Source organism: Haplochromis burtoni, unplaced genomic scaffold, assembly GCF_018398535.1.
Source record: "Haplochromis burtoni strain Fernald_Lab_line unplaced genomic scaffold, NCSU_Asbu1 Contig_12, whole genome shotgun sequence".
NCBI lineage: Eukaryota > Metazoa > Chordata > Actinopteri > Cichliformes > Cichlidae > Haplochromis > Haplochromis burtoni.
In genome coordinates, this window is record NW_024582373.1 from 1,306,492 (window position 1) to 1,320,756 (window position 14,265).

Consider the following 14,265-nt stretch of genomic DNA (forward strand, 5'->3'; position numbering starts at 1 on the left):
GGATGGATGGATGGATGGATGGATGGATGGATGGATGGATGGATGGATGGATGGATGGATGGACAAAAGTATTTCTCTCCTTGTGTAGAATGGTGCATTTCAGAATCCACATGCATGGTTCCCACCGTGGGCTCTTGTAGCGACATGGCATCCGGTTTAGTTTAGTTGGATCATCATTTTGTTTCAATAGGATAATGACCCCAAACACACCTCCAGGTTGTGTAAAGGCTATTTGACCAAGAAGGAGAGTGATGAAGTGCTGTGCCAAATGGCCTGGCCTCCACAGTCACCTGACCTAAACTCAATCAGATGGTTTGGGATGAGGGTGGTTATTTCAAAGAATCTAAAATCTTTAAAATATGTTTTGAGTTATTTCAAACTTTTTTGTTTTCTACACAATTGTGTATGTGTTCATTCATACTTTTGATGCCTTCAGTGAGAATCTACAAAGCAAATAGTCATTAAATAAAGAAAAACCATTAGGTGAGAAGGTGTGTCGAAACTTTTGAGTGGTAGTGTTTATCACAATGCTCCTATGGGGAAGCAAATGCCATTTTCCTTCCATATAAGTAGTAAGAGTGAAGAAACTGTCATGCATTAAAAAGCATAGTGGCCAATGTTTATTTCAGAGTTTTGGTGAATTCAACAGTTTGGTGTCACAGTGCAGCCACACGGAGTCACACTGTGGTTGCAAACATCAAATGCTGCATGTATGTCAGAGATCTTTAGATGAATTGCATGCTGACCAGGGAGCACTCTGGGCTCCTTCACAAGACCAGCTATGTAACCGTGAAGAAATGATCATAAAGTGGTGTGCTTGGCTGTCATGCATGTAGAAGCCAGTTGGTGAAACTTTGGACCCAGATCTTCCAGTGCGTCCTGAAATGAACCCTCTTCAGAAATACTGATTGCTTCCAGCTCTGAGGTGGTGTCTGAGTTCCCCTCCACTGCATAGATGTGAAGCTCATCATCCAGTGAGTCCCCTTTTTTCTCCTGGAACAATGTTAGCTTCTGTAAAAGGTGGAACATGTCAAAGGCAAATATGCCTACAGTGATTTTTTTTAATAGTACAAGCTCATACATCTTTAAAAACGCAACATAGGAGATGTGACATACTTAAGACTACCAACCTGATGAAGCTTCATGTCATTAGACTCCGTAGCACAGCTCAAGTTTTGTGATTGGAGGATGCTCATATTGCCCATGTCTTCAAACTGCACACAAAAAGTTCACACATTTCTTCATCTCTGACTTCAAAGTAAAAATTACAAACACAAATGTCTGCTGTTCTACCTGATTGCTGCTGTCACAGGCAGAGGTCCAGTTTGACTGAAATTTGAAGAACACAAAGATATAGTTATTATTTTAAGATCCATTTGTAAGACATCCTCAATTTTCAGTGCGTGTTTACAACCTGGTTCCCAGTGTAGCTGGAACGGTGGGACAGGCTTTCTCTTCTTAAATTCTCATGTGGTGAGTGGATGAAGCTCTGCTTCATTTCATGTTGAAAAGGATGACAACACCAGGAGTTGAACTATAGAGGATTCTGTTTATCACACTCTCAAGGGATGCTTCACAAAAGTACATGCTCTATGGAAGAATGACCTACCCTAGGTTGTGAGTTTAAGCTGTGAAAACTGCCAAAAGTCACCCTTGCTGAATGTCGTCCATTTCTCCGCCCATTCAGTGGAATATGGAAATTAGATTGATTATATTGCTCCATACAAACTGGTTTTTCGATAATAGTGGCAGGAATCTAAAGAAAAAGAAATGGTTTAATGATATTTGCCTTAAAATGGGTCATTGGCATGGATGCAAATGCTTCTAAACAGTGACCTCGCAGTTGTCTCCTGGTGCCTCAGTGTTTGATTGGAGGAGGATTCCTCCTGAACAATCTTCAGACTCCATAGTAAAAAACTCTCTTTTGGATGAGATGCTGAGAGCCAGCAGCAGCAGAACTGTCAAAGAGTAAAATAAAACTTATGCTGGGTTCTTAGAGATGTTAGCACACATATCACAGTTCTCCTACACTAAAGTAAACAGTGTGTTTCTTACACAGAAGTAAAAGTGAAGAAATGATCATGAATAAAGCATAAGGGCCAATGTTTATTTCAGATTTCTGGCGAATTCCACAGTTTGGTGTCACAGTGCAGCCACATGCAGTCACACTGAGGTTGTAAACTTTAAATGCTCCCTGCATGTCGGAGATCTTTAGATGAATTGTGTGTTGACCAGGGTACACACCGGGCTCCTTCACCAGACCAGCTGTGTAACCTTGAAGAAAAGATCACAAAATGATAGGATACTTTAGGAGTTCTGGCTGTTGTGCTTGTTTTTCTGTAATATGTCACTAAATACATGAAGGATGTTTCTACCATAACCAGGATTCAGTCTCCATTTTCCTTCAACATTTCCCAACAGTTCAAAAGTGAAAGGCCCTCCATAAGGTTCTTCATCTGGGTCAAAGGCCTCGATGTTGGTGGTTGTGGGGGCATCAGACACACACACATCCAGGCTGTCCACTGTTAGCTGTGGCACATTGTCATTCTGGTCCCACACATGGATATGTAGTGTAGCTGTTCCTGTCATTGGTGGTATACCTGTCCAAGATGCAAGAAATGTAGTAAAAAAAAAGCTGTTTGTGTTTTAAAAGTCAGAGTGTGTGTTTACCTTTGTCAACTGCATACACTAAGATGGTGTAGGTGCCGTTAACAACGTGTGGAGATTCTCTGTCGGGCGTCTTTATCATTGTGATGATTCCTGTGAGGGGATCCACCGTCACCCAGCCAGCAGGATCATTTCCTACCTTGTACCTGTGGACAGATTCAGCGCACTTAGACAGAACTGAACAGCTTCAGATCAACGTTCAGTTGATGTTAATTACAATTTTTCTCAGTCAATTTGGTGCAATTATTAAAGCAGAACAGTAACTTTCACTTCTCTTTTTTTTCCAGGTATTTGCAGCAACACAAGGACCATGTCAGGCAAGTCCTGCAGCCCAAGACAGAAAATAAACTTTTTGTCAAAGCAGAAAAGTGACTTTAAAAAGCCCGACTCCCTCTCACACTAGTTTGTGCTAGAGACCAGCAGAGCACAGCACGTCAATGTCTGCGACAATTCTGCCTCCCTCTTGCGTAGTAGTGGGAATGTTGACTTGGGAAATAATGGACCAGGTAAAGTGAGCCCATCTTAGCGAGCCTGATCCTGGCACAGATCTGCCCAATCGCACCTTTGTTCCACCAGCTGGTAGGTCCCAGGTTTTACAAGAGTTTTATATTGAAGCAGACCTTTTGGTGGCCCACCTTAAATAAGGATGCTCGCAAATTCCTCTTATCCTGCTCGGTTTAACCCACGGTAAATCCCACTCTCAGCCTCCTGCCTCCCCGCCTGCTCCCATTGCCCTTGACTGGCCACCCCTGGCCTCATATCGTGGTAGATATCATTAATGGTTTATCCCCCTCTGAGGGCAACACCAGCATTCTAACCATGATTGGTAGTCTAAAGCAGCCCACTTCATAGAACGTCTGAAGCTTCCCTACACCTCTGAGACTGCACAGTTAACAAACGTTAACCACGTTTTCCGTCTTTATGGTTTTCCAGCTCACATTTTTTTTTGACAATGTGCCAACTTTTTTAAAGCGCTAGGGGCAAAATTCAGATAAACCTTAAGACTGCCCTCCTGTGTGTCACATCTCAAAATCCTGCGTCCTGGAGCTCTCAGGTCATTTGGGTCAAGTACGCACACAGCACGCTCACTTCCTCTGCCATGAGGCTGTTGCCATTTGAAGTGTCTTTAGGTTATCAGCTGCCTTTTTCCCCCAACACTTGGGAAGGAGATGGTGGTCCCATTCCTGATTTTTTGAGAGTTTAGATAATGACGTTTCTCATGTGAGAATTGCACCAAATTAATTGAGAAACTGTAAAACCATCCCTTACAGAAAGTCTTTTGCACGACTGGAGTCAGGATCCACAGCCGTCACTTTATCAACCCAGGTTCCAGCCGGTACGTTCTCCATCACCGCGACCTCGTTCAGGGTCACGCTGAATTTAGGAGGGTCGTTGGCATCCTCCACATCAATGGTGACTTTTACAGACTGAGGTTCAGCTGCACCAGAGGGATCATGGCCTTTAATGGTGTCAACTTTCCAGAGGCCTGAGGACGTCCTCTCTTTTACTTTACAGGGGTAATACGGCGCCTCGTTTTCCACTGAGATCAGCAGCTCCCTCTGCGCCCCATTCTCAAAGTCTAAAGGCTGAAATTAACAGTTGTTAAAAAAAATCAGTAAATTTTTCTTTGTGAAATCCAAAAAATATTGTCAGCATCATTATATAAGAGTATAATCTTTGTTAGCCCAAAAAGCAGGTTTGACAACTATGTATTAATTACAGAGACGTTGAGAAAGTAATTACAGAGAAACTGGGTGTCACTGTAATGTATGGCATGTAGTCAAACACCACTTACTTCAACTACTGTCAGGATCCCATCATTAGTCTCTAAGTCTGTTAGTATCTTGAAGTTCTCTCCTTCATCACCATGTATGGTGTATCTGGCTCTCCATCCCGAGGTGTTTGGGGTGTCTTTGTCTGTCACATGCAGCCTCAGAGGAGAGACCCCAGTCTCAAGCTCCTTCACTTTACCAGTGCCCTGTGGTTTGAATACAGAGTGTATAAACCTGTAGAAGAACTTTCCAGTGATAGTTCACAATTTTGAAATATATACATTTGCCCTTCTTTATCTTTGCTGATGTTATTATTTATGCAGTCATAGAGTCAGTGTGGTCTATTAACAATGGTTATAGTCCTGGTAACAAATAATCATTTTATAAAATAATTACTTGGTGGTTACATGAAGTAGGGTTAATAAGAAGAAGCTCTCTGAGCATTTTTTATTTTTAAGAGAATAGTATTATGTCTTATATATATTCATTTTGTTTTCTTTGTTCTTATTAAATGTACTAGTAGAAATTTGTACTGCAGCAAAATGAGCCATGGCTGCTTTTATCTGCAGAGTGATCGCAAGAATACTGAAAAGTTAATGTCTTAAGAATCTCACGGTTAGTTAGCAACAATGAAGAAAAACAATGAACCTGAACTCTCGCCTTATACATATGGAGTCACTTGTTATCAACATTTAAATGAAATAAATACTGCTAATAATGTCAGACTTTTGACACCATCTGGTGAGATCAATAGATAGGCAGCGTACTGGCTGGTTGCCTCAATACCTGAGCGCCTTAAACACTACAGGTAATATGTGACAAACGACTGCTTAGGCAGCACTCGAGCGCCTCTAACTATAATAATAACGTCTAATTGTCACATAAGCGAAGATAAGTCAGATAAGGTTAGCAAGACAGATGTTTACTTTGATTACACCAAAATTATGTAGGAGTAGGTAGAAACAGATCCCAACCCTCCCCTGTCTGCATTGGTAGGACTAATGTTGAAGCAGTCACATCCTGCAAGTATCTGGGAGTTTAACTGGATCACAAGCTGGAGTGGTCTGCCAACAGATTCTTCAATGTATGCAGCAGGCTGCTCTATATGTTTAATCAGTCTGCTGTTGCGAGCACCATTTTCTTTGCTGTGGCACGCTGGGGTGCAGGTACCAAAGCAAAGAAAAAACTCAGGAAGGTAGAGTCTGTTGTTGGAATGAAGCTCGCCACCCTGGAGGAGGAGATCAGTGACAGAATGCTGGTAAGTCTGCTGGCAATCACGGACAATGACTCCCACCCCCACACTGGACAATCTAAAGAGCAGTTTCAACAATAGGTTCCTTCAACCTCGCTGTCTGAGGGAACGTTACAGCAGCTCGTTCCTTCCCACTGCTATCAGCTTGTGTAATTCATCCACTTAGGTCAGATTCACACATGTGGAACAGAATTCATCACACCTCAATGCACCCCTGTCACATTTGTACAACATGACGTATTTGTACACATACTTGTCCTTTTATATTTATAATTATATTTATACCTATATCCCTGTATTTATCTTAATATGTATCAGTCATAACTCTTTTTCTACACTCATTTTATATGAGTGCTTGTTTCTTATTGTATATTTGCTGCTATGACAACTCAGTTTCCCTCTGGGATTAATAAAGTTTCTCTGATTCTAATGGATAATAGGGACTGATTTGTAAATTATTGGAGATGAATAACTCGAGCTTATTATATAATATTACACTACAGTATATTTCTGACTAACTAGGCAGCTCATTCGCTTTCTCTGGACAATACTTTGTTTAAAGATAGAACACAGTTCAGGGTTAACGTGAATGAAAACCACATGTGAATTTTATTGTCCCTTCTGTTCTCCCCAGCTCTTTGCTGAGGTTTGTTTTCTTTCTCTTTCACTCTCCCTCCTCTTGCTTTCTGTTTGTTTTTTTGTTTTTTTCATATTACAGTGTGGTACTCATTGTGGCTTCCCACCTTAGGCTACATGCACCTGCCTGAAATGAGCTTACCTGTGACTCATGTGCTCACCTGGCAGTCTTCACTAGATCGTTGCACTCTCTAGTTAGTGAAGCTCTGACTTTTGCTCCTGTTGTTTTCACCTCTCAATGCACTTTTCACTGTGCAGACCTTCACTTTCCCCTGGACCCCCATTTCCCAATCACACATTTGTATATAGCACTTTGTGGTTATTTCACTGTAAATAAACATGAACTAACTCCAGTTTATTCCAGTGAACATGACAGTGAGGTCAGAGGTCAATTGTGACATGATATTTAGATACAAACTAAGATGTGATATTCAGGATACAGATATACCAATATCATTTCCTAAAACACAGGAAAATTTTAATCTAAATAATTTTTGTTTGAAAGATAAAAGACCTTCTATAAAGGTCTGACCTCATTTGCCCTTGAAAAAAGGCCAGAGATCCAAAGTAATGTGAAAATTACAAAATAATGTTCCCTATATGCCGTCAGAACAAAGAATGGCAGTAAGAAACAGTTCTAAATACCTCTGTGTAGCAGGATTGTCATTGTGACCTTTAGGTCACTCAACTGACCTTGAAGACGAGGTCAGAGGTTTAACACAGTGTAATATTTTAAATCTTTATAAGGTCCGTTCTACATGTTGTTAACATGACCCCACACCCTACAAAGATTTATAAGAATTCATTCAAAACTTTTCAAACTATCAGAATGTAAGAATGTGAGCAGTACCAAAAACATAACCTCCATGGCAGATGTAACAAGGTAACTACATCAATTTATTAGGCCTTAAACAGATTGTGATGCAACATAAATATGATTTATTGTTAATTTATCCCTTTTTTAACCTTTGATTTTTTGAGCTTATCCTGTTAAGGTGGTTCATCAAAAATTAAAGTTTCACTTGATAGTTCTGTATACACTACACATCAGTATCAGGTTACAGGTGTGAAACTGCTGAAACTGGTGCTGTTTGGAGTTTGCAACACCAACTGACTGCCTACCGTTTGACCGCTGATGACTGGAAGGTGGTTGTTGCCATTCCCTACATGAATGACAACAATGGTTGAACTGGACAGTTTGACTACTTCACCGTGGTCTTTGGCCTCCACCACTATTGTAAACTTTTCAGCCACCTTAATACAAGCAAATGGAGAGTTTCACATTAACAGACTAAAAGAAGAATAAAGAATTAATACTATTCTCTATATTTCCTCCCAAAGGAGTTGGACCACTTGTCACCAAATGTAGCTTACTGGCAATTTTATGTAGTACAGGATTATAGTATTAAAGTATTCATACTAGTGTATCCTCTTCATTTCCTCCCAAAGGAGTTAGACCATTGTGGAAAAAGTTGAGTGATATTTGAATGTATTACAGGAATGCTTTTTATTATGCCTTAAAACCCACATGCAGCTGTTCATGCACTGTTACAATCTTTACAAACATCATACAGTGGTCAAAGTAAGCATGCGCATTTAAATACTGCAGTAAGTTTTACTTTGTCTTATCAGTTACAGATCTAGCCAAACAGGAAATACCTCCGTTCTTCTTACTCATCTTTAAAGTGTTTTGTACTCCTGACATATCAGCAAAAGAGTCTCTTACCTTGTAATTTAAACAACCTTTGAATGAGATGTATCCAGACTCATCAATGAAGAATTGAGTGTCTCTAACATTTGGAGACACAGATTTGATTTCACAGTGGAAGGTTGAGTTTAGTGTTTCGCTCTTGTCTATGTCAGTAGCATGCACTTTCAAAAGATTGGAGCCTGTCGGGAAATAATAACTCAAACTAAATATGACTCGGTGTATTCAATAATCAGCATGTAATTCAATTCAAAGGCAGAAGCATTTATGTAGGTTTTTTTTTTTTTTTTTTTTGTACCTTGTGTTGATTCCTGAGGAAGGTTAATCTCATACAGATCCCTCTCAAAGCGTGGTGGATTGTCATTGATGTCCTTTACAGAAATCAGAATTCCTAACCTGGTTTCAATTGATTCGTCCATTTTTCTGGCCTGAAGTCTTAGCTAGACATCAAAAGATATCAAAAAGAGTTACTCACAATATAAAGACAAACATGATTAAATACATGGACATTGGGGATGTAGTGTGAGAAATGATAAAACAGATATTTTTCAGTTCTGTGAGAAGAAGTTTAAAATGTTTCAAAGATGTTTTCAGCTTTTTTGCACATCAAAAGTATCAAATCAGGTAAAACCCCTCATGATTAAAAAATCATCTTTCCCCCCCACAGAACACATAAATAGTTTGAAATTCTGTGGCATCACTACATGTTGGTCTTTAGCATTTGTTGATTCTAACCTCAAGTGTTTGCCACTCCTCATAGTCCACGGCCTTGTGGACGTACAACACGCCAAACTCTTTGTCAATGGAGATGACTTCCGTCGGCTCCTCATCCACCCCTTGTCCTTGCAGTTCAAAGTATATTGGATATTTCCTGTCAATATTCACCTACAACACAACAGCAAATTTTTGTAAGGTCAAATTTTGGAGTTATGATTTGAATGCATCGCTGGTAAATTTTGACAATGAAAAGCATGATTAAATAAAATGATGTGCAGGTGTCACAGGAATGTGACTGTCAAGACAGCTTATCAGTTTACTGATAAGCTGTTTCATAGTAACAGTATTTTGTGCTAATTGCATTAAAATTAACGTACGCCCATAAACTAAATTCACTGTTCTATTTATGCCACAAAAAAAAAAAAGAAAATGAAGAATGTATAAAAGATGAAACTGTTTACAAAAAGGAATTTTTTTTAGTTGGTCATAACTGGAAACTGGAATAATTGGTCATGGTTTCTAGAAAGTGACATTGCTGCTGAGTTTCTCAAATATATTTTTTTCTGGAGCTTTTAATACAACAACACAAGTGCCATTTAGTCCTGTAGTGTTGTCCAAATTAAGACAATGTTGGATAACTCCTCCATACACTGTAAACACTGCAATAGTTATATCCTTCTTTTCTACTCTGTAATATTTCAGTCAACATTTTTGATATTATTTATAATCACCTTATCTATAATCAACCCACAAAATTTCCTCAGGGATTAATAAAGTATGCTGATTCTGATTATATTCAAGAAAATGTAAGCATCTGAACAGCCAATACAAAGAAAAGTGGCTCACACCAAAACATAAGTAGCACTAAAGGTAAAATTGGAAGCTTTCTCTGGTTGAATTTCTCACCTCGCCCAACTTATATGGGAAGGGGCCTCGATGGCCCTCCTCAATCTCAAAGGAGTCAATAATCCACGCTCTTCTGTGACGGCTCAGCAGCTCTGAAGTTGTTGCACTTGACAAACAATAAACCTGGAAGACAAAACAGGAATCGAGTTTAAAATATAAGTAATTTATGTGAGTGGAAAAATGAGCTTCCTTTGTGGCTGGTAAACTAGATCTGATAAGATGCACACACAAGAAATTCTGAAGAAATACACAAAAACACTTCAGACTGATTTTTAAAACTCATGAAAAACTTTAAATCAATTTTAAGAAATGTCAGAAAACATTATCAAAAGTATCTTTAGTTCCTTAAAAATAGTGTTTGGATAACATTTGTCACATGGCTACAAAAGCATTTTGACAAACGATGTACGATAGATGAAGACTTCCATTAGGTCTCACAAGATTCAACCAGATACCGGATTGTATCAAAAAAGAAAATGTAATACGTACCAATAGAAAGAAGCAGAGCATGATGTTCGTTCAGTACGTGCAGCTTAGTGAGGACTGACTTTTACCAAAGAAGAAAGACCCAGTCCTCTTCTTTCCACACCCACACAAATAACTACAAAATTTATTCTGCAGTGTGCGTGTATATACCTGTCTTTCCAGGGAACCCGCTTTTTGCCCTCATGTTTTGTTCTGGACACAATTTGAAACCACAAATTACACAAGTTTTGATTTCAAAGCTTCACCTCCTTAAACAAATGTAGTTGATCAGACTAAGATTCCACAACTTTGTCCACAAAGACAATAATCAATGATTCTGCTGGTAGTTTCCAGACCAGAGTCTGGTCGGAAATTTTCCAGGTCACTGTCTCACTCCAGAAATTTTACATGTTGTTGCAGGTGATTCGCTTTGACAACCATGATAAAGGAACAGGACGTCGTCAACAGAACAAATTGCCAGCCACTCATGTATATCCCACGTCCAAACGTCACAGTGGATGTGCATCTGGTGGCTTGTAGGGAACGCTGCCCTTTCAAATAGTAGATGCCTAGAAAGCACTGTGAATATGGCATAAACATATGGGCAACAATGTGATCCCAGGACAAGTTATGCCTGGAACATGTAGGCTTCTACTGAATCAAGTGAAGTTTGTGGTTCTGGAGATGATTGCAGGTCTCAGGGACATAAGAAAACTCATTTTTGATCAGGAACACAAAATTCTTTACATGAGATGAACACAACATGAGTGTTAATACATACAGATGTCTCTCTGGCAGAAAAGGGTTTGCTGCACAAAGCAGCAGTGATTGATGATGTTGTTGCTTTCTGCATTAAAGTTCTTTCGAGGCAAACTTCTCCTCCTCAGACTGTACACCGGTTCATAAACTGCTGTTTTGAAAAATGGAGTTCGGGAATTTTACCGTTGTCATCTTTGTTTTTTTAAAGCATGATACGCAGGAGTGCGTTCAACTGTGAGATCACTCTGTATGCATAGCGTGCTGGTATGCTATCACTTCTGAATCAAAAGTAACCATAAAAAATTAGCAGTGCTGTATCAAATATAAATTGTAAGTGCTGCAGAAAGCAGAAATGATTGGCGATGTCTTTGCTGCTTTTAAAGGAAACTTCTCCTCAGACTGTTCACGTGTTTATGAACTCCTTTTGAAAAAAACAAAGTTGAGCAATTTAACGGTTGCCATTTTTGTTTGTTTTTTTAAACCATGACGACCGAGGGTGCATCCAACTGTGAAACTAATCACTTTGCATGCTGACATGCAATCACTTCTGAATCACAAAGTAGCCACGCAAAAATAAATAGTGAAAACTTGAAAGTAGATGGTTGAGTTATTGTCTCCAACAGTTTTATCTGACTTTTATTTGTCTCCTGTTTACCATTAGAGATCATGCAGACTTGAGGACTTTTTGGACTGCCTTCACAGCTTATGCTAAATCCAACTATATATAGAGTAAATACTGTGCAAAATTCCTGAGCTAGCCCTTTGTTTTGTATATAAAATGGAAACTAGGTCTAGGGATTTATTTTAACATGTGCAAAATGGAAATACAACAACAATAAGTTTACAACGACTTCTGAATATTGCTCAGGAATAGTTCTCCAGGCTTCTTCAAGGATATTCAAAGCACTTCCTGCTGTTGGCTGTTTTTTGTCAAGATGATCCCAAACTGCTTCAGTAATGTTTAGGTAGAGGTATGGGATCACTGCCATCCTGGAAAATGAAGCTGCTGCCAATTAGACACTCTCCAGATGGTATTTCATGATATAGCAAAATCAAGATCCTCAACACCATTGGCTGAATGACAGAGCCTCCACACTTTAAGCCAAACATAGAACAAGTCCACGAGAGCTTATCTTTACATTTTTGCATGCTGTATTGCAGAGTTGGCAAAAGTACAGACATTCTGTACTTAAGAAGTACAAATACTACTTTTAAAAAATACTCCAGGAAAAGAGTAAGAGTAAGAAAATATAAAGTAGGGTCTATTTTTGTGCAAAGCTAACTAAACCTTGTGATATATTAACATAATGATAAAATAAGATCACAATTTCAATGTCACACGTTGTATAATGACTGCACCCACCTACAGCTCACTCTTTCTTCACTCCCACATGGCGCGGCAGCTGAGGTGAGGTTTTTTTTTTTTTTTTTGGGGGGGGGGGGGCTCCTGAGTTCGCTTATCATTTTAAGTTAATGAGTGACTTAAATCATACTTTGTTTCTTTTCAGAGTTAGTCCATGTGGCTCAAGAGTTGGGAGTTTGCCTTTAATCGGAAGGTTGCCGGTTCGAGCCCTGGCTCGGACAGTCTCGGTCGTTGTGTCCTTGGGCAAGACACTTCACCCGTTGCCTACTGGTGGTGGTCAGAGGGCCCGGTGGCGCCAGTGTCCGGCAGCCTCGCCTCTGTCAGTGCGCCCCAGGGTGGCTGTGGCTACAATGTAGCTTGCCATCACCAGTGTGTGAATGGGTGGATGACTGGATGTGTAAAGGCTTTGGGGTCCTTAGGGACTAGTAAAGCGCTATACAAATACAGGCCATTTACCAAGTGTGTCTTCAATACTGATTATTTGAATAAAATGAGAAACCTGTAAGCAATTCTCATTCTGACCGGATTTACCTATGATGGTAACAAGTTCCTGCTTCCTCTGAACCTCCTCCTCTTTAACACCACCTCTGCTGTAGTGCCATTTTTTTAGAAGCATTTCAAGCTGCTATATCCCCATTAAGTACAGTACATAGTAACTACACAAACTGCTAAAAAGTACAATAATCTACAAAGAAATTGAAAACATTTTTTACAAGTTTTTTTGCAGAAATTTCAGAGGTGTATGCCTCAAAACTGTAAATGCAAAAAAGTTGTGTTATCTTCATAATTTCATTTTTGAGATACACAAATTTTTAAAAACTGCAGTAAATGCAAAAATAGTTATTACTGTGCAAAAAGAAAAACAGCATGTGCATGAAAATAAATTATTGTCAAAACAGCAATCAAAGTTCTAAGTATCCCAGGAACTACACAGAAAGTCACAAAGCCAAACACGACTTTCAATACTACCACCTTTGAAAGGCCCTGGTTTTCGCAGGTAATGGCGAGACATATAGCAATCTGTGCTGACGTGATGATGTTTATTTCAATGTAGGAAGTGTTTCTGGATTATAATGTTTTTGTTGTTGTGTGTGCTTTTTATGCTTACAGTCTGGTTCTTGTGTAATCGGGCACTCCTCCTTTTCTAACCGTTTCCCTTTCTTAAGAATGGCTTCGTGACAGACACTCTTCCATTTAGACTATTTTGATGAGGCGTCGGTAAACAGAAGAAAACAAGAGGCAGATGCTTCTGTCAGGTCCTGTTTTAGATCTTTGTTGAATTTCTTTTCCTATTACTTAAGCAGTCAATCCCCAATACTCTAATTTTCTACAAAAACATAGGTTAGAAACAAAAACTTTGACTTTGTCTTCCTTTGAAACAAAACTATTGGACATCATAACTTGCCCAGAAGCAACAGGCACAACATTCAGGCATGCTGTCAAGGAAACACAACTGAACTGAACTTATTCAGTTCAAACATTTTCTTGTCAGTATTTGAATTTCAAAGTCATATTCCAAACAAACATCGAGAACACTGGCTGGTTCAGAAACAAAACACTCAGTCCTTGGCACAGCAACAGAAGTCCAAACTTGTCTGCGGCCAATTCTGAAACAATTCTCACAACTTCAGTTTGGTGGTGCAAGACACAGACACTGAACTCTTATAGGGAACTGCAGTTTAGTATCATCCCGCCCCCGCTTCAGGGATAGCTGACAGTTAGACATTGGGTTACTCAGTACAGTGAAGGTAGCGGAAGTCCCGGCTGTGAAGAGATGTGATTGGACAACACAGTGTCGACAATGAAAATGAATGGGCTGTTATGCACCGGCCCATTAATTCACCCATTAGCCCGAAAGTGCATCAGCCCACCAGACTAATGCCCAGGACAGCAGATTACCAGTCCAGAAACCTATACTGAAAAAGGGTTCGTTATTCAAAGCTTGTAAACACAGTGCTCTTTGGTGGCATCTGGTGGCCAAAAGTATTGTGGCGAGCTCAGACAAGGAGGAGACGGAGGT

The 14,265-nt window shown here is 39.6% G+C and overlaps 1 protein-coding gene across 2 annotated transcripts; it reads right to left on the reverse strand.

Moving 5' to 3' along the window:
• Positions 1 to 6: 6 nt before the first annotated feature.
• LOC102300147 (cadherin-like protein 26) lies at positions 7 to 10,256 on the reverse strand. 2 transcript variants are annotated; one of them, XM_005915344.3, is made up of 17 exons: positions 10,148 to 10,256; positions 9,659 to 9,781; positions 8,771 to 8,920; positions 8,334 to 8,475; positions 8,054 to 8,217; positions 7,450 to 7,581; positions 4,463 to 4,645; positions 3,937 to 4,253; positions 2,671 to 2,813; positions 2,376 to 2,600; positions 2,056 to 2,274; positions 1,837 to 1,958; positions 1,610 to 1,756; positions 1,415 to 1,489; positions 1,294 to 1,329; positions 1,131 to 1,214; positions 7 to 1,011 (listed from the first exon to the last, which is right to left on the reverse strand). In XM_005915344.3, the coding sequence occupies exons 1-17, from the start codon at positions 10,166 to 10,168 to the stop codon at positions 802 to 804; spliced, it is 2,493 nt and encodes an 830-aa protein (XP_005915406.1). In that variant the 5' UTR covers positions 10,169 to 10,256; the 3' UTR covers positions 7 to 801. The 2 variants fall into 2 exon arrangements, with proteins under 2 accessions (XP_005915406.1, XP_042070843.1); XM_042214909.1 differs by having other exon boundaries at positions 899 to 1,011; positions 1,117 to 1,214.
• Between the last annotated feature and the right edge of the window lie 4,009 nt (positions 10,257 to 14,265).